The sequence below is a fragment of the Lepisosteus oculatus genome, chromosome 2 (genome assembly GCF_040954835.1).
Source record: "Lepisosteus oculatus isolate fLepOcu1 chromosome 2, fLepOcu1.hap2, whole genome shotgun sequence".
Classification (NCBI taxonomy): domain Eukaryota; kingdom Metazoa; phylum Chordata; class Actinopteri; order Semionotiformes; family Lepisosteidae; genus Lepisosteus; species Lepisosteus oculatus.
In genome coordinates this window covers 61,794,385-61,815,993 of record NC_090697.1, presented here as the reverse complement: position 1 = coordinate 61,815,993, position 21,609 = coordinate 61,794,385, and the positions used below count along the sequence as shown (strand labels likewise).

The following is a 21,609-nucleotide window of genomic DNA, read 5'->3' as shown; positions in this document are numbered from 1 at the left end:
ATACCGTTACTACTAAAATTAGTTGTTTTCTACTATCCGATTCTTTATAAGAATCCTGATCTAATGGAGGGTGGACTGCACGGTGGTAGAATCAGTGCTGTTCAGGGAGTTATCTGTAAAAATATTGGTTTAAGAAAGGCAGCACTGTCCATACATAAATTATAAGAGCTAGAACAGTGTTTTGAGTTTGCAGTGTAGAGTATGTTAAAAATATAGTTACAGTGAGTGGTCAGAACAGTGTGTAAATCCATACAGTAAATTGCAGTGAAAAAAACAAAGCCCCATTAACAACGAATGCTATCCTATGCTCTGAAACTCAAATTCATGCAGTTTTGTCTACTTGTTCATTCTAGTTTAATTAGCTAGATAAGTCCTCACCTTATCCACTATACTGTATATAGAGCTGATCAAGAACAGCTACTGTGAACATCCCATCGTATATTGTACTTCAGTGGTGAGTATTGTGTAATACGATCCTGCAGTTCAAATAATGTTCTTACAGTAACATTATTTCAGTAATCTTACTCTGTTTTCATAAAATTTATTTACAGAAACGATTATAATTATATACAGTATTAAAAAATGTAAGGTACTCTACTGTAACAATCAAATCCTTAGTTAAGTATTAATCTGTGGATCTGAGGGTCTGTGTGATAATGGGAAATGTGTTATGAAACCTAAAATTGTATCTATATTCAATGGTTCTAGCTTCTACAACTGATGTTTTTTTTTTAGAACAATGTAAAGTTATTATCATGGTATCTAATATCATTCATCTACTTTTATTTTTACAACATGCCAAATGGTGTAGCTCAGTCCAAAGACGTTTAAAGCAGAAGGGTGATCGTCTGAGATTCCAAGTGTAAATCTCTATTAGAGAATAAATAGCATCACCTAACTTCTCCTTTTCATTTATATTGTTCCCTTTTTTGTAGGTCTTTTCTGTGATCGCTGCAAATATGGCTTTAAATTCCTGAATGCTGCAAATCACGATGGATGTGAACCATGTAGCTGTAAGAGAAACAGCTCCCTTCACCAATTTTGCAACCCATTCAGTGGCCAGTGTGAATGCAAATCCAGAGTCAGTGGGCTACAGTGTGACACCTGCACTGAGAACTTCTATGGATTGAACACTACTGGAACCTGCTTGCCATGCAACTGTAATCCATTTGGGACTGTTCTTGGTACCATTTGCAATCCCTGGACAGGCCAGTGTGTCTGTAAACCCCACGTAGTGGGACGGCAGTGTGATACCTGCCTGGATGGCTACCATAGCTTGCATCAGGGTGGTTCTTTAGGTTGTTTACCTTGTGACTGTGAAACAAACGGGACAGTTAATGGGTCTTCTGTTTGTGACAAGTTAATTGGCCAGTGTCCATGTAAAACAAGCGTCCAAGGCCTGAGGTGCACCCAGTGTGCTCCACACTCCTATAATCTCACTGCTGCCAACCAAGATGCTGGCTGTCAACAGTGTGAGTGTGAACCCATGGGGACTGTGGCCAGGACAGTGTGCGACCCAGTAAGTGGACAATGTGTGTGCCTGCCCACTCGACAAGGTAGAAACTGTAATGCCTGTAAGTCAGGTAAGTACACACAATTCAATGTCTATTTGTGTGGATAATATTTTGTATGTGATGTTTTTAGATTTGTCAAATTTAAGACAGATAAGGTAGCATCGTAAATGTTCATGGTAGTTTTGATATTTGATATCTTATTTCCCATATGTAGGACAAAGAGCTGAGGAGGTCTTTTGGATAAGACATTAAACTAAGGTCCTGACTGTCTAAGTAGTAGTCATTGAAAGATCCCATGGCACTGTGATTAAGTGTAGGTTCATGTATTGTCCCCCATGTCCTGGCTGAATTCTGCTGGTACATTCTGATCTGGCCAACCTAATTTCCCCTCTTTATTCAAGCAATTTCAGATTGTGATCTGACAGAGGGCCTGTTGGCACATAATGTCTTTATTTCATTATGCAAATTAAATTTATTATTTTAGCTTTGCTCTTCAGTGGTTTTACCACACGTAAACTGTAAACTGTGCTTTACTTAAACTCTAATGTAGTAAACTTTCATACAGTAAGAGACTATATAGGGCAGAGCCTCTATAACCATTTTTATTATAATGTGATGGTACTAATGGTAACAGTTTAAATTAGGGGTTACAAATGACATTACCGAACACTTTAAGAGATACATTTCTAAATTATTAATAGAGTGACATAAATATAAATGTATAACATATATATATATACAGTAACATATAATATAATGCCATTCAAGTCTTGTTGACCCCATTCCTAAATTACTCATGTAAGAGGTATTGGTGTAAACACACTTTGTTTTTGCAGAAACATCTTATACAGTTCTCTTCAACGCTTTGTTAGACGTTTATTAGGATGAGGTTTTTATTACTTTATTTAAAATGAAGTATGTTGCTCAAGGATGCAATAGTGATCTATCTGGTATTTGAACCACCAGCCCTGTAGCTGGGAGTGTAGAAGTCACTGCTCCACATTGCTGCTTTGGCTATGTAATGAAGGAAAGGAATGTTACAATGATATTCACTCCTAGTACTGGAGAGCCACAGAATACCAGTTTTTATACAGTATGTTTCTTACAATCCTCAATGGGAAGCATCTGGAAAAAATGGAAATAAAAACCAATTAAGTGAACATTTGATTCAAATCCAAGGCATTAAGAAGTTTATTAAGAGTCCATGGTGGAATGAAAACGCTGAAGTGCATATGAGTGAAATATTCAGAGTAATTGTAAAGGTCAAAATGATGCTTATATTATCTATCCTGATCTTGTCAAATTTCAGAAGCTAAGTAAGCTTGAGCCTAGTCAGTACTAAGTTTGCTTCTGTTGCCACTTCCCAAACCAGTGCCCCAGTATGGTGCCAAGGAATACTGTGGTTTGAGAGGTTCAGCCATTTGAATAAGATGTTAAACTGAGGTTAAGATTAATTATGGTCAATAAAGATCTCATGATACTGTCATTCAGGTATAAGTGTTAACTCTGTTTTTTTAAGCTAAATTACTCTCTGGTCTTGTACACTATTGCCTACCTATTTTTTAATTAGTTCATTTGGCTCAGTGATTTCTCAAACTGGTTTTCTGTTTCCTGGGTTGCTGGTTCATAATGGATGTCTTGCATTATTCGGGTGTGTACTTTTTCAGAGGTCCTCCTTTACATTTTCTGTCACAAGTATTTTGCTGGCTTTCATGTGTTGTTTGAGAGGAGGTGTTGATAACATCAGTCACGTTAAATTGCCCCATTCTTCAGTGAAAGAAAATATTTGTGTTTATACTCTACAATATGAATGCTGGTTCTTATGCATTTCACGTACTATACAGTATAAGTTGAAAGGTAAAATAAAGCACCACTTGTTAAACATTAACGTTACACTCAATATACCCAAAATACCCAAAGTAAGGTGCAAGACAATGAATCATGAGGTCTGATTTTGGATGCTACAAACTAGAGATGGAAGGGTGAAATCCACATCCTTTTAATTTCATTAAATATTAGTGAAGCACTTGTAGGCTTAGTTTTTTTTGGTTAATTAAATGTGTAATATACCATCATTTGACTTCCCATACCACAGGTTGTACCTGTTTTTACCTGTTTTAGGTGTTTTAGGTGAGATCAAATTTATTTGACATTGAGATCTCAGTTTTAACAAACAGTAGGTTGATTGTATTGTGAATAAAATGGACAACCTTAAAATATATTGAATGCCATTCTAGCTAGGATGATGACAAAATGCTGCCCGAAAACACCTTCAACCTGTTTCAATAGACAGTGTGTGTATCTTCAACAGCAGGAGACCTCAAGTAATAAAAATATAATTATTTCATGTTATGAACATATTCTGCCTTGCACCCATTGCTTGCCTGGATAGGCTTTGTTTACCCCATGACCCTATGTGTATATGCATAAAGCAATTAAAAAATGGATGGATGTTATTCACGTATTAGTTGAAACATGTCCGACTCTCTAGATCTAGATCTAGATTACCCTTGTGTTAGTATTTGTTTTTGTTTCATACAGATACATTTTCCAGGTAAAGCATAAAAAGCCTTTCTTTATACATAACTGTTTAGTCCTAAACAGTGTCCTAAATATTGTCTACAGTATATTAATAAAGTTTATATATGGTATGTGAGAAATTGTACTTTTCTGGTTTATCATTCATTCATTTTAGAAACCAGAATATTTGCAAAGCTCATTATTTGAAAAACATTATTTTCTTTTTTTAGTTTTGTTTTTTTTTAATGTTTTTAAGTTGTCACTTAAAGGAATGTGCATTTGGCACCTTGCCTTTGCTAAGTCAGTAGTCTGGCTCAGCTGCCAACTGTCCTTCTATAATCTCCTGCCAGCTCGCCCATCAGGCTGGCAGTAAGCTCTGACTCCGCTAAACCTCTAGAAAACTTTGTCACCTGATGGACAAGGGTGAATGACCCAAGGACTACCACCACCAACACCTGGTAGGCTCACATTCTGAGAATGTCTGTTCTCACAGGGCCAGTTTCCAATCTTAACCCAGCTAGCTGTATTTTGATGTGAGCTGGCAGTGGATGACTGGGGTCATTTTGCTGGCACACCTGTTCCCTCATTCAAAAGCACCAGCTGTTGCTTTGTACTAGGACTTAATGGAGTTTAGTAATCATGATCCTTTTATTTACTGTAAGTAAAAACACCAACAAAGTAAAGTATCTTTGAAGTCAGCCTGGATTGCCTAAAATAAGTGTTTTGTGTCCATAAATTTGCTAACTTCAGATTATTCTCAGTAGATAACTAGAGTGTAACAACAATCAAAGCACCCATCATCAATCTGATCAGTCATCCTTAGTTGGATTTCATCATTTAAAGACGTACAGTACATCTCTTAATGGTGATGGCCAGCATAATATTTATCCTTACTTCTTCAATGTGTGGTACTAAAAGCTGCAAATATTCGAATGTATTGTTTATTTGGTTTTTTTATATCGCCTTCATTGCAACATAAATCAGCTGACATAACTGATAAAGTGATGACTTTGCAACCAAAAAAAAACATTCCAGAGTCTACTTACTGTAGTGCCTTTGGATTGTGTATTATTTACAATGTAGATACTCAACAAATCTTTATGTGAACATTATAAAACAGCAGCAATGGAGGCAGAACAGTTGCTTCAACATCACAGTAAAAACAAATCCAATATTTTAAATATATTGTAAACGGTTATGCCTGTTGTGAAGTCACATCAGAAGTAAAGATCAGTTTCTTGTCTATATCCCAGGCTATTTGACACACAATCTGTGAGGTAAAGCATTAGAACTGTTAGAGAATGTTCCCACTTCCCCTTAAAAAATCAGGAGTCCGTTTCAGAAATTAAACAAAGTTTTTAGCTTATGCGCATGGGAGCAAAACACACAGAGAAGCTCAATGTATTTTTCTCAAAGCAATTAAACTAGAACAGTCCTTAAATATTTTTCTGTTATCTTTCACACTTCCCTTTGCTTATCAGATATGCAGAATTCTAGGATTACGCTCATCTTCCTCTTCCCTATTTTCCAAAGAACGTATTTCAACACATTTGGTTACTTAGTTTCGTAGCAAATGTTCCTGTATAACACAGAATAGAATTACACGGTAGCCCTTGTGTCCAGCATTTGTCCTTTTCAGTTCAAACCAGTTCTGAATGTCCACCTTATAAAATACTGCTGCATCTGCAGAAAAAGTATCTACAAAGACCCTTCTCAACTTTAAATAAATATAAATAATATTAAAAAGTTCCCCAAACCATATTGACAAAATGAAATATGAGCACAAATTGAAAAGCCTAACATTTTCCTGGAATGCATACGAAAATCTCAGTTGCATTTTACACATAGACAGATGTGATTACACACAGATTAAACTTTTAAAATGAATCACTTAAACGCTGAAAATAAGACATGATCAATTTTCAGTTTGTCCAGCAGCAGTAAACTGAAAACTTTAAGAGAAAAAAAGTAGGTTATTTTGTTAATGTTCTCCCCTCTTGGGCGTGTTTTTTTAAAACTTTTCGCCTGTGGGAATCTGTGTTTGACTGAAGCATCTCAAAGACAGCTCTTTCTGATTGATATTGGAGTCTGAAATGGACTCTTGTGATCTAAGCTTATTTTTTCCCTTCATAAACACATCACAGCAATGGGCAATAAACGTTATTATTAAGGTTAAGGTAAGGGAGAGTCACACTGTAGATTTTGTGTTGCTGTTCTGTTGTCTTAAAATCTTTACCAATATCTTAAATAAAAAAAAACATTTTAATTTTCAAAAAGTCCAAAGATTTTTTTCATACATATATTTAGGAATTAAGAAATTAAGATAAGAATTTCATTATATTCCTCTTAAAGTTTTAAATCAAGGTTAGACTACTGTAATTATTTACAGTAATTAATGGGGTATCTTCTAAGTATCAGTGTTTCACAGAATTCAGGCTCAGAATTCTGAGACTCATATGCTTACTAAAACTATTCTGCATTAGCACATAACTCCCATCCTCTGTAAACTACCCTGACTACCTTTGAAATTTGATCGCCTTAAAAGAAGTATAACTTACTGCATTTTCCAATTCAAGATTAAGTATTTATCTGAGTACAGTTCAGCTCTTAATCTAAGATTTAATTATTCTAACCATTCAGGCTTTCCTGTTCTGCAGAAAACCAGGCTTCAAAAAATAGACGATAGAGACATCTTGTATGAAGCATGTCTGTGGTATTCACTGTTCAAATCCATTAGTGAGTTTGTGACTGTCGATACTTAAAGACATTTGCATCCACTAAAGTTATAAGGTGTATTTTTTTTAGTTTGGATTTCACTAAGTGAATGTACTGTGCTTTGGTTTGACTCTCTAACAAGAAGGTTAGATCCTAATCTTGCACCCAGGTGACCCCTTCACACATCTCTCTCACATCCTCCCATTGAATCTCGATCTCAGTTCTCAACAAGTGGTAAATAGTGTTAATTTGATTGTACTAACCTGAAACAGTTGTTTTTTTTATATTGGAGGTTCCTGTCTATTCAGGCTTTTGCAGAAAATACCTTCTTTCGTTTTTTGTATTGGTTTATCATTTGTATTTGCTTGGATCCTCAAAGTCCTATACGTTTTTTCACATTAATTTGTTCTAGGCTTTGTTATTGCGTGTGTCTTGTCACAGAAATTTTATGTTATTAAATGTTGTTAGAACTGCTCTTATTTGTAAATACCAGACCATTTGCCTTACTAGTTGATGTCTTCATTAGGACATTCATGAAATGTCTAATTTGTGTTCAGAAAGTGTGTCATATTAAGTTAGTAAAAACCAGAAAAAAAATTCAAAACCAACAATTGTGAATAATATTGTTTTTAATTAATTACTTTTTACTATTATATTCAACTGCTACAAACTTACAAAGCCCAGTAAATGCAACAGGTGGATTACTGTTTTTTCATTTTTGAACATTGAGAAATGTGTCTCTTCTAATTCATTAATTATAAGGCACCGACTAAGCCTACTCCATTGAGAGTGGGTATCTTATCTCTATTATGCTTCTTAAATTGGTAATGACTTCATAATGATTTTCAGAAGCTTTGAGAGTACACATATCTTTTGTTGTGTCATTTGAGATAGCCCTTATGTCTGTATCATGTTCAGCAAGGTTAGGGTTTGCTAAGCTGACATATTGAAACACCACAAAAATTACAATTCAGCTTGAATATGGAAACGCATGATAACTTTCAGGCTGCAATGTAGAAACAAACCTCTGATTGCTAAAAGCAGTGGCATTTCAGAAAATATAATGGTAGAGCAACATGGACTCATTTATGTATATTATTTTGGCATTTTCTCTGACTCAGCCTTACAAAATCTGTTCAGAAGCTATTTTTAGTTGAGTAGCTAGGATGGCAGAAAACCTAGGGAAAAAAACAGCAGAGTTCATCACGCTTGCACAACAGGATACACAGTATGTAAGAAACTATACAAAAAAAGTAATAAACCTTTATACAGCATGAGAAACTATTTCATTACAAATCAGCCTGAGCATATTCTAAGAAAACCCTAACTTACCTTATTTTTATTACAGAAATACTTTAAAATTCAAAATGTATGTGTTTTTTTTTTCCCAAACAGGCTTTTATCTCTCACAACTCAATGCAACCAGTTGCCTGCCTTGTAACTGCCATGCTGTAGGGTCCATTGGTGTGGACTGCAGTGGTACCACAGGCCAGTGTGTCTGTAGAGATCCCTCAGTGACAGGACGCAGGTGTGACCGGTGCTTGGATGAGTACTTTGGCTTCAACCCTGAAAATGGAAGGCAAGTGCTCACAGATGATGTGGATGATTTTCTGTTTCTTCCTTATTTTAATAGGCAGTTCGGGTTCTCAATACCATGGTACCCGTTGAAATTCTGAAGTAAAATTCCTGCTTCTGATTATCAGGCTACTTTGCACTTTGCTGTTGCCAGTTTGGATTTTTTTTTCTGAAGAGATGAAAAGCAGGGAAACAGAAGGTCCAGGATTAAAGTCAAATTCATCCTTTTAAATTTTTGAAAATAAATTTTAGAACTAAATATTCAAACAGCGATCCAGTGGTAATAAAACACAAACATAGTCTTTCAAAGCAAACAGATATTTGAGAGCATATTTTAGTTCCCCGTACCTTTTTACTCTAAATATTTGTTAAGGTTCAATATTTTGACATTTACCCAAAAATAGTATGTGAGTTTTAAGTTTTCTTGAAAAAAAAATTGTAATGGTAATACGTCCGTACATTATTCAGACCCATCCCTTTTATTTTGAAATGGTTAGCTGGTTATGGGCCTGAAGGTTCAAATGCAGCTAGCAAAGGTCGAAATAGTCATTAAAGGAACCCCTTTGTAAATGAAGCAGAGAATTTTAATGCTCTTGGCGCACTTGATTTGTTGGAGATATCAATTAAGCTGTAAATACATCATGCATTAGAAGTGCCTGATGATATACAGTATTGGAGCACACTGGCATGAGCATATGGTCTTAAATAAAGAAATTAAACTCTTTACAATCTTTCATACCCGAATCAAGAACATTTACCAAAATTACAAACTCTTTAACTCTGTTTTGCAAATTACAATCTGATTTAACTAAAAAGTAACATGATTAAATGTTTTAATATGTTCCTTTTTCATTTTTTATTTTGGCATTTTCTTTGACTCAGCCTTACAAAATCTGTTCAGAAGCTATTTTTAGTTGAGTAGCTAGGATGGCAGAAAACCTAGGGAAACAAATAGCAGAGTTAATAATTTCATTAAGTCTAAATTGCTAATAAAAATGGCATTATTTTTATTTTCAAAGTGAAAGATGTCTTCAAGTGATGTCAACTAAATCTAAGAGACTTAAGTTCATTCAGCCTTGTTTGCTGTGTCTTCAAAACATGATTAAAACATACAGATTTTATGTCTTGTTTGAAAGTAGATCTGTACAAATATGGAAGTAGGTGGTCATTGCACAAATACATTCAGATAACCTCAGACTTTAATAAGATATAAGTGATGATTCATTCTCTAAAATGATAGAAATGGAGAAATGGTCAGTGATTTACTGAGATGATAATAGCTCATTAAGTAGGCACAGAAATGTATCGTGATTTAAGATATCAACACATTTGATCATTTTTATCTTGAGCTGGAGTTAGAATTAGCCCATTTTCAGACAAAGCTGCCTACACCATAACTACAGTATATACATGATTGTGTTGTCTACTGAATGAATTTAGGTGGTTCTAAATCTTTTTTTGTTTTGTTTACTGTTTTAACTTATCTATGATGCTTGTCTGGTTATACATATTTGTATTATTATTAGTACTACTATTACTAGTCGCGATGTGTAGTGTTCCCATAGCCATTACTTATTGTTGCTGAAGCTAAGCAGACCTTTATAAGAGATTCTGCATACATGGGTACCCATTAAAGTCAATAAAATACGTTAACTGTATTTTTTTATGTGGAAAAAAGGGTTAGCAGCCTTTGCAAGTTAACCAAGAAGAAGTGAACTCAGGCCACTGGTGAACTTTCTCCAAAATTTCTGCAACAGGAGTTCTTAGAACCCATTGAATATTCCAAGTAACTAATGAAACTCATTCATTCAATGGTCACATCTTTCCATAAAATAGAAACGATAGAAACATTATGGAGGCACAATCTATAAAGAATTTCTTTGCTTTCTGTATATAGAGTTGTAAATACATTACAGACAAAAGTAATTTTATTTTCTTGTTTGTGCTGTACCTTAATGTAATACAAAAATACAAGCAATAAATCAAATTTCTGAAGCTCTTGAGTCTATAACTGGCTTTTGATTTGATTAATGTGCTACTGAAGTAAGTCATGTATACTATCACTTTGAACTTCTGAAAGATGAATTTTCCTTATTTGTTGTTTTATATATGATTTGCAAACAGTTTTTTAATAATACTCAAGGCTATTTTGAAGGCAAAACATGTTTTAAAGCTAAAAAAAGAGAACAAACTATTTCAGAGAACAACTTTGCAGATAATTATGCAGTGCTAGCTTTTACCAACCATTTGAAAGGTGATAAATGTTTGCCCCAGATACTACTTAATGCAAAGTCCATGGCGAATATGAACATGAACTGACATAAGGACCAAGAAAGCTGTCAGAGATATCAGTAGTATCTGTGAATGGGTCCGTTTAAGGGGCCTGGGTAGAGGGAAGAATGTCATGGACATCGATAGCTGGAGATTCTCAGGACAGCGGTCTGGAATTTAAAAGTATGATCTCCGACAGCATACAGTAGTAGTAGTACTGTAGTACTAATAACAAATACAGGTGTATTTAAATATCTCTTTGACTTTAAATATAAAAATGTGCTAATTTTGTTACTCTTACTTTTGTAACAGAATTACCAAACAGCTAACCAAATTTGTTTGTCTCTTTTTGTAAAATTTGTACAGCTTTTTTCATACAGAACCAGCCTTTTTTATGTCTTTTTGCGTCATGTTTTCTCTTATCTCTTAATACTCTCTAACGGTATTAATGTAGAATTAGGTCTATTAAATGAAGCAAAAATGAAAATAAATGAAGTGTTTAAATGGTTTAGATTAGCATACTGCTCTGCTGCTTACCTACTGACTTACTCTTGGTGACCTGCTGTCTTGGTCTCCTTTGCTTCTGAATGGTAAAGAGAAGCCATACACTGACATGACTTTAGTCATGTGCACAATCCTATGCCTCTTCTATTGCCCAATCCCTAGTGTAGAATGAGGTCCCAAATGGAAAAGCCTTCGAATTGTATAACAGTTTCATTAAATATGAGTATCATTTTTTAAGTTTAATTTGCATCCAGTGAGTTTTTCATATAATCAGCCCAGCAGCCATATCACTCTGCAACTCACAACTGGCAACCCACTGAAGCTAAGCAGGTGTGAGCCTGCTCAGTAGCTGGATGAGAGACCTCCTGGGAAAAACTAAGGCTGCTGCTGGAAGAGGTGTTAGTGGGGCAAGCAGGGGGTGCTCACCCTGCGGTCCATGTGGGTCCTAATGCCCTAGTATATTGACGGGGACACTACTGTATACTGTAAACAGGCGCCGTCCTTCGGATGAGACGTAAAACCGACGTCCTTACTCTCTGTGGTCATTAAAAATCCCAGGGCGTTTGTCGAAAAGAATAGGGGTGTAACCCTGGCGTCCTGACCAAATTTACAAATTGGCCTTTACCAATCATGGCCTCCTAATAATCATCATCTACAGTATGAATTGGCTTCATTACACTGCTCTCCTCCCCACTGATAGCGTGAGCGTTCTGGCGCACTATGACTGCCGTCCAGGTGGATGCTACACATTGGTGGTGGTAAAGGGGAGTCCCCATTACCTGTAAAGCGCTTTGAGTGGATTGTCCAGAAAAGCGTAATATAAGTGTAAGCAATTATTATTATTATTATTATTATTATTATCAGACAAAGCTGCAGACTTATGTTTACCCAATTGCCAAAACCATTTTCAGCAAATCTTCAGAGTGACATGTTGTCAGTGAGAGTACAGGTACATTGCAGGTAGGTGGTGTGTGTGTTCCTTTTGATCAGGTACACAAAGGATTTGATTCCTCCTGTTTTGTGGGTGCAAAAAAAGGCAGCTTAAGTTTCATTTAAAATCTTTGGCACTTCATAACTATATTCTTGTAGCTGCCTTTAGACTCCATACCAATCTGGATGGTTTTGCAATAGAATTTCATTTATCTTGTATAATATTTAAGACAAAAGGCAGTGAGACTTCAGCATTTTTTAAAATACATTTCTTCTGATTTAGAAGCTCATTGTGATAATAATGAAGAGGTAAAGGTTCAGTCCATCTGAAAGGTAAGGAAAAGAACCCATGTTTCTTTTCAAGTAGCAGATAAATAAGACATACAGTAGGAAAGCAAAATATGGATTAGGTAAGAAGGGGCAGAGAGCAGGACACTCAGTGTCACCTGCTTCATGCACTTTTCCACACTGCTCTCCTACTTCTCATCTAAAGTATCTTCTACTTTGCCTCTCTGCCTCATGCCAGAAGAAGGCTCCACAGTTGATAAATTGTGTTTCCTTAGCTTTCAGAATGCTGAGGTGTAGGTTCTACCATTGAACCTACACTTTCTATAAGTGTAGGTTCAATGGTAGCTATTGATGATCTCAGGCATGTTTTCTTTGAAAAATAAAAAAAATATTATCTTGGACAGGGTCCTGGAGAACCCCAATATTTTATAGGTGGTCTTTAAACTATCAGTGTCTTAAATAAATGCTCCTTATCATTAAATTACAGGTGATTTAGGGTTACCCATAAGAATTATTAGATTGGAGTTCTTCAGAATGGGGATTGGAAATGAGCACTCCATTTTAATCAGCTTGCTTAAATTGGGAACTCTTTGTCTCCAGTAAGAGTATTAGTTATGTGTGGAGAAGGGTATAAAATGGCTCCAGTAAGAGTGTTAGTTATGTGTGGATATGGGTATTAAATGGGCAGTTACTTGTCTACTCTTAGCAAAGGTATTAAGACTTTATCGAAATCAATTCTGTTCAAGATGGGATTGTAGATGCCATTAGTAACAAACTTGCAGCAAAAAGTGAAGTCAATGTGGGATATCATCACAAGTCATTTGCTTCTTCCTGCTTCTCAGGAGCTCCTGTCGCATCTACAATACTGTTTTTTGGCCACATACATTTTACAAATTCTAGCAATCTGATGTTGTGAGCCCTTCAATAGCTATACTATGGGTATGCTCCGCTTTTCAATATGATGGCTATTATTAAAACATAAATATGTCCTTGCATTTAATATCTTGTGTATATGAGGTGGTTTAATACTGGAATACAGGGGGCATTAAATTATACACACCTGCAACTAAAGTGCAGCACGCTGTACGAAGTACACTATGCTGGGCTGTTAATAGTGTACACCAAGTTTTGTCTCCAGTTTTCTCACAGATGGTCTCCATTGTTACTTCTAAAGTGCAACTTCATATAAACTTGTTGCATAGAGTGTTAATTATTTCAACTATGCTGATGCAAAGTTTAACTGTTCTCTCCTAGATGTGATATGTGTGGCTGTGACCGTGCAGGAAGTGTCAATGGGAGTTGTCACCCACTCTCTGGAAAGTGTTTCTGTAAGCAGTTTGTGACCAGTTCAAAATGTGATGTCTGCATTGCAGGAGCCAGTCATCTGGATCCTGGTAACTATTTGGGATGTAGTAAATGTAAGTTAAAAAAATGAATCATACATATTAATGTATACATTTTGTACAAATAATAATGTACACATTGTGTTTGTTTTTATGCAAAATTAATTGCATGTGCTAATTGTTCTGTTACTGTACATTTGGTCTTCTTTTAACCCACAGACTTCAGCATCACTGAAGGAAACCTCTAAGCAGCATTGTAGAATGTTTGCTTAAATAAATACTGTTTAATTCAAAACGTTTTTGAATTTGAATAGATTAGTACTGTTTGACATCACAGGTGCCTAGGTCAAAGACAATGAGATAAATACATTTATTCATACACATAAATGAACAAGTGTTCAGAGAAATTATAAAACTTTGAGAGCAAAAGACAGAAACCATGGCAACCCATTAAGAAGTGTTTCTATTAATGCGTTGTAGCTTTATATGTTCTTATTTTCGGACTTTTAAAATACATTTCCTAAACATACTGTATAACAAAGTGAATTCAAAATATTAATATTGAAGGGGATTTCTTTATTAGTAAATGGCTAAGCATGGTTCATTATAAATCATAAAAAGTTTTATTATTGTAACCTCTTTAACCCAAATTTAAAATTAGTCTAAAGTTTGCATGTACATTTATATGGACTAATTAACATTTCCTTTATTTTCTTTTATTTGAAATAAAAGAATGGGACAATAAGTAGTGTTATTTTTTTCTGGAAACTCATAGAAAAAGCTCCATTACATTGTTAACATGCATTAGAAGTCACAACAGTGCAGTGTATCTAAAACATCTTATCACAGTATGGACCTTACTACACAATACAGCTACTGTATACAGTAGCTATATACAGTACATTGCAGGATTAAGTTCAAGGTATTGTGCCCACAGCAAAGATCATAGAATACTTAGTGACAACAAAAAGTATTTTTTTCAATCACAGTAGCTGTTTATATATGGTTTATATACTGTATGCAAATATGCCTGTTGAATTCCATACTGAGCTTTTTCAAAATTCCTATGGGAGCACTTATCAAATATTACGTATTGACACATCTGGTTGAATTGGGTCATGTAAAATGTTTCTAAAACAAAGGAGCCTATCTGGCCTGTCTAGTCTGTTTTATAGTTAGTTGCTGATTGATTTGAGGATGTAATCAAACCATTTCTTGAAAGAAGTCAGGGGATTGTCTCCAACAATGTGGCTGTAAAGAAGATCCTCCTGCTTCCAGTTTTAAATGCTTCTTCTTTTCCATTTGGATCCTTTGATTACATCATAAATGCCTGCTAATGTAGTAGCAGTCTACTGTAATGTCTCATTCATTTTGTTTTTAATACTCCTAGCATTTAGGTACTATATAAATACTAAACTACCCATTTCTTTTTTTTCTTTCTTTTGAGATCTGTTTTTAACTTCACTTCCAATACACGTCTCTCTTAGATTTTCTTTGGGGTCTCTAAATTCTTTTAGGATTCTTTGGGATCCATTCGTTTTAAGGAAATTTATAAAAGACTAAGAACCACATTTACGATATCCTTGACCACCTTGGTATATACAAGAGAAAGAGAGCACCCTCTCTAATCATCATTTTCTGCAGCTGTCTTTTATTCATCACAGCAGGTAAAAAAGCCTCTTTTGGGAATTTAGCAGCTCCTCCTGTAAACTGTCTCCTCACTGCTAAAAATGTTAAATATGCGCAACAAACATCTTGCTTTTATGGAATTCAACATGGTGAAATGCAAACTATGCCTTCAGCAGCTTAGCAAGGCAGTGCCACTTATGTGTTTTAAATTTTATAGCCTTTAATGTTCCTGGCTGGGAGAAGACAGTTTGTGTCTGAAGCTATTGCCCCCACAAATCTGTTTTATTAAGTTAGCATGTTTATGCATAAAACATGTTTGTTTTGAGGTTTATTTCCTAGTCCATTTAATCCATTTGCAAATGTCTTAGATCTTTAACCTTGTAGTTGTGTGTCATTTGAAAGCAGTTGAGTTGTTGCTACATTTGATAAATAATAATGGTCAATATTTGTCTTTACCCCTTTTATTGTAGCTCCAGCTCAACAGCCCCCACCTACAGGGCAAATCTTAAATTCTACGGCAATCGCCCTGTCATGGAGCCCTCCAGATTCTCCCAACACCAATGTTTTAAAATACAGATTGTATAGAGACTCCACAGAGATTTATACCACCGAGATGCATTACCCATTTGGTATGTTGAACTAGTTAAATCAAGTATACTTATATTTTTATATGTTGTGAATATGAGTGAATGAAAAATATCACTGCGTTTCAAATTTTAATAGAATCCAATATAAAGCAGCCCTCTGTTTTTTATTATGAATTTGAATGAACTTGTGACCTGTTTTCAGAAGAAGACCAATTAAGCCAGTACACTGATACTGGTCTAAAAATAATGAGGTAATCAACGTATCAACTACTGGATAATTAGAAAGTGTTCCCAACAGTGAGGGACAGGTGTGTCTGTCCCAGAACTCTTGCATTTAGCTTTCTGCAATAGACAATTTCTGCAATATTTTTTTGTATTTATTTGATAGTTAAATTATATAAATAGACAATAGTAGTTCAGATGGGTAGCTGCATCAGCATGCGTAGGCTGCAAAGGAACAAGTAAAGGAGAAAGGAAACACAACATTTCGACTGTGGAGCCTTCTTTGGGTCACACCGGAAGACAGCTCCACAGCCGAAACGTTGTGTTTCCTTTCTTCTCTTTTTAGCATGGAATAAACCTATTACTTGTTCCTAATTAAACAATAGTTGAGGTGTTGGTAACTTAAATATTCTTAATATTGATTTCATTGGTGAGAGTTTTGATTCACATCCTGGGGTTTCAGGCAGAACACTAGACTTTCAGTTTGTTATTATACACTTCAGTTTACAGATACTCCTCAGAATGTGAATACAAAACACCTTATATTTTGGTGAAGATATATTTACATTAGGGGATTAGTCAATGAAACCAACAGATGTAAACAGAAAACATGAAACATCTTTACTGGGTAAAGACGGGGGTTAGCCCGGGCTCAGCTGTTCAAGAAATGCCGTATAGAAACCTACTGTATGCCCTCAGGTAGCGGACGTGGGGCGACCTGGAGCTAGGCGGGTCTCAGGACATCCGGACATCAATGCTGAGCGAAGGAAAATGAAAGACCCAGAAATATATAGCCCCAGGGAGAGAGAAACACTGGAAGGACAGCAAAGCACAGGAAATAAGAGACAGGACAGAGAAGGAGCGCCCTCTGGCTGCAGAGGGCGTTACAATGTCTGCTTTGCTGAGGGATAACATACTGTATGAGCCCAGGAGAGACATCCAAAGGCAATTTTATTCTTTAAAAATATAGCTTTTATAGTGATAAAGCTTTTAAAATGGGTCACCATCTCAGAAGAGAGCCTTCAGCCATTACCCCACAAGAGATTGCATGCAAAAATAAATAACTAATATAGTAAGTTAAACAAGCTGATCAATTAGTAAGGAGGTTTGGTCAGAGACAGAGCTACATTGCATTGGAAAGTTGTTATACTGGGTAGCCTCACATATATTTCCTTTGCAAGGTAGAAGGTCAGCATTGTGTATTTTTTGCATTCTTGGAGGTGGGGTCCAACAACATTTAATGTTTGCTTTTGAGGAGGTGGGAATTGTGTATTTTTTACAATTGCCTTTTCAGCTCTGCCCCTCAACATCCATTGAGACTTGGTCACGGTGCAGTTGCATCTATTGAGAACCCCTGACACCAGCACTGGGTTCAATAGGCCTTCAGGACATCGAGGCTTTCTCTCTTTCTCCTTATTGGCATTCTGGCAACATCTGAGTCACTTGACTACTGAGGGGAAGAAAGAGAATCGGTTAAATAGAGCTTGGTACAGCTGTAGCAAATGAAATGAAAATAGATAATGAAGCTATTCACTACAGCTGTGCATGATTAGGACAGTAAGATAAGAGACATCCAATCACAATGACATTTTGTTGAGACATCAAGCATTATGATTTTGTTGACCAGACTAATGTGAAAATTACTTCATTGTCAGCTTTTAGGTTGGTGGAGTTAGAATATGATGACAGTTTTACTTCTCTAAAGGGCGACTTCTATTTGCATTTCAGTCATAAAAAGTCATTAAACTAAATGTATGTGGCTGTTTAGAGGCAAAGTGGTTAACATTGCTGTCTCGCAGCACTAGGGCCCTGTGTTCAATTATGGACTATCTGCTGGAAATTTATGTGTTTTCTTCCTACTATCTGCTTGAAATTTATGGGTTTCCTTCAAGTGCTCCAATTTCCTCCCACAGTTCAAAAACATACTTGTAGGTTAATTGGTTTCCGGGAAAACTGGCCCTGGTGTGCATGTGTGCGTGTGTGTGTTTGCCCTTCGATGGACTGGTGTTACAGGGTGTATCCTGCCTTGCTTGCCAGGATAGGCTCTGGAACCCAACATAGAAAATGGATGGATGGATGTTTGCATATGGGTGTATATTTTCATGAAAACCATTATCATAAGGTAGATTTTTAAAATAATTTTACCCCTTAATTTGAGATGATTTGTGGTTGTCAGATATTGGTATTTTTAGTTCTTCACCACAAGTGTGTCACCAATCAGCAATTATAAGAGTCACAATTTCACAATGAACTGTCAAGATAACATCTTAAGATGCAAAATGGTGTAGCTGCAACAGAGTTATAGCTTAAAATATTTTTTTTTATTATTTTTAGATTCCCAGGCCTTCAATGATACGAGTTTGTCACCATACACTGTCTTTTCATACTATGTGGAGGCTAGCAATGTTCATGGCCAGACAAGAAGTACATCTGTGAGTTATAGAACAGAAGCTGGGATACCCCAGGGAGAGCTCCATCTCAGCTTGATTGGTCCAGTAGGACCACATAGTGCTTTCTTCAACTGGACAGCCATTGAAAATACATCTGGGCCCATTGAGAAGTACATGTTGATGACCACAAATGTAGGCAGCAATGAAAACCGTGTTCATTATGAGGGTCTTGAGACTCAGGCAGCTGCCACTGGATTAATACCCTTCAGCAGGTATAACTTCACTGTCCAAGCTTGTACTGCTGGTGGTTGTGCAGAGAGCAACCTTGTCTCACTGGTTACAGCCCAGATTTCACCTGAGTGCCAGGGTCTTCCTAGAATTACCACCATAAGTTCCACTGAGCTTCAGGTGGTATGGGATCCGCCAGAAGAACCGAATGGTAAATATGCATACTTTAATTCTGACAGTCTAGCAACATTTGGAGCCATGATTGTAGCAAAACCTGTTATTGTTTGAACAAATCTTATTTCTAATAACATCATTGCTAATTTCTGAAAATTGTCAAACTATTAGAAAAAAACAGTAGCTGATATGTGTGTGCTTCACACAGTTCAATGTACTGTAGTCCCAACAATCCTGTCTATTTACTGTATCCCATTTATTCACATTATCATCACTATATCTGATTAGACAATGTACTACTCCAGAATAATTAAAAAAAAAACTGCATCATCATTCCTAAATGATTAAATTGAGCTAATTTAATTTTCAAAAGGAATAATTCTATGATAATTCCTCATGGTCATTATTTAATATTATACAATGAATTACTCTGGAGCAGGTTCAATTTGCTAGAATCATACTTTGATATCCTCAAGCTTCTTAAAGACAATGTTCATATTTTACATAATTTATGCCTTCATATATCATACTAACATGACTTATTGAGTACCAAGGTGTTATGAAATGACATTTGCCTAATTCAAGTGGAGGGAATATTAAGACCAGCTGAGTGGTTCTGGATGCACAAACTGTAACACAATTTAATTTATTTTGCTTTACAATTGGTTATTTTGTAAGAAGAGGATAAAATGGGAATTATGTCCTAAATTGTTGGATTGAAAATCGACCGCTGGGTTCATGGGTACAGTATATCATTATTTCCTATGTACTGTATATGTTTTGCTTTATACTATAAAATCAAACTTATAACATCATATGTCCTTATGTTCACTAGTATGTCCCCCTTCATCTCCCCAGGAATAATAATAAGATATGAGGTATACATGCGTGGGCCAATAGAGCCTGGTCAAGAGGACAGTCATCATGAAAGAAGAGTTTTTTATGACAGTGGGTGGTTGAACCCACTGCCCATAGTGAGCTCTGCCAATGAGAACGCCTTAACTCCTCCACAGAACAGCACCATAGTGAGGGATCTGGAACCATTTTCCACCTATCAGTTCAGAGTGTATTCAGTTAACATGGCAGGAGGAGTCTTCTCTGGATGGTCCTCTGGAAGAACTGAGGAAGGAGGTAAGCAAAACAAAAACATACTGTATATGTAATAAAACAGATTTTTCTTATAGAAAAGTCTTTAAAATCACTACACACGTATTTGAAACAGTACCAGTTCAAGTCTTTCTAGTGTTGCTTTTAGATTATGTCTGTTTTCTAAAGCAACAAAGAGGACAAAGCTTTTGCACAATGCCTTTGCAGCAATAACATCTAAATTAGTTAGTACCTGAAGAGAAAGGTAAAAGTGTTAGTGATTCATCCTACAATATTTGTGTTTATATGCTGTAAATTGTATATCGTATACATGTATATTGCCCACTGAACTGAAAAATGGTTATACACAATTGTAAGTTGTCTTGCACAAATGTGATAGTATGCTATATTAAAACAAAATTATAACTTGAGCAGTTTTTAAGTACTTTATAATAGCCCTAAATCACATTTAACATGGCAGAGAGCAGCTTTATAGCATGGCAGACATCAATATATTCTCTCTGTAAAGGTATTAGTTTTGTCTATTTTATGTAAAAGCCATGAACTTGATTTTTTTTTCATCTAAAAATTGATTTTCGATATATGCTTATTAAGCAGAAAGAAATGAAGAGCTTTGTGTTACAGACATTGTATGACAGCTTTTAGAAATGCAAACAGTGCATTTGCATGAAACATTGCAGGTTTTTTCATAAACAGTTAGAAAGTCTTGCTGTGTGTTTTTTAACGTAGATAAAAAATATTGAACAATAATATGGGATTTCACAAGACAGTTGAAAATACTTTTAAATGTTTCTGTCAGATGTAGTTTTAATATCTGACACTAGAAAGTATAATAAACCCTTTTTCTCATATATTTGCATGTTTTTTCACTGGCAGAGACAATGCAGGGTTTGATTTTGTTGTAGATTCTGCTTTTATTAAAAGCTACACCATGTATTTTATGAGCTCAGAATTTCCATATTTAAAATAACATTTCTTCATGTTTTCTTCAAATATAACTTTGCTTGGGTGTTGTTTGGGGGTTGTATTTTCTTGTCACAGTAAAGGGTGAAAATGTACAGTTCCTTTCAAAGACATTAAATGCACAATAATGTGCATAAAGCAGATGTTATCAGAACAATTATGTTTTTGTGGTTTTGATTATTTTTGAAAGAGCAAGCTTACAATAATAAAGTGTTTTATTTTTTATTAAGGATGACTCTGAGCTCACTTCATTTGTTACCAATCTAGTTGGTGACGTTAGGAACTATTTCATATGATGAATAAGATGGAGAGTATACTGTATATAAAAACTATGATTACCTTAGATTAGAACACTTTATTAAAAGCAAGGAAGAGAAAGTTATTTTGTAGTCTATTTAAAACTCAAATCTAAAACATGATGCCCCACATACCATATATGCATGTACATGTATTTTATTCCACAGGTGGTATTCTTAACAGGTCTAAAACAATTTGTAATTTAAATGTGTTGAAGTAAAAGCAGGTTTAAATTAACAACTTAAAAGGGGAAATCTAGTGGAAAAAATCAAATATAAAATAAACTAGACTACAGTGCAGAACATATTATGTCATACAAATAGTATGTTCCATAGTATGTTCCAAACAGCAC

General features: G+C 35.5%; 1 protein-coding gene across 2 annotated transcripts in view; it reads left to right on the top strand.

The window, feature by feature from the left end:
* ush2a (Usher syndrome 2A (autosomal recessive, mild)) overlaps positions 1-21,609 on the top strand; it is a 409,409-nt gene that overhangs the window by 56,653 nt on the left and 331,147 nt on the right. For both annotated transcript variants that reach the window (XM_015346259.2, XM_069180084.1), the window contains exons 12-17: positions 936-1,583; positions 8,145-8,328; positions 13,572-13,735; positions 15,760-15,918; positions 18,433-18,927; positions 19,749-20,021. In XM_015346259.2, the coding sequence (XP_015201745.2) occupies positions 936-1,583; positions 8,145-8,328; positions 13,572-13,735; positions 15,760-15,918; positions 18,433-18,927; positions 19,749-20,021 (1,923 nt within the window). The remainder of the gene's footprint in view (positions 1-935; positions 1,584-8,144; positions 8,329-13,571; positions 13,736-15,759; positions 15,919-18,432; positions 18,928-19,748; positions 20,022-21,609) is intronic.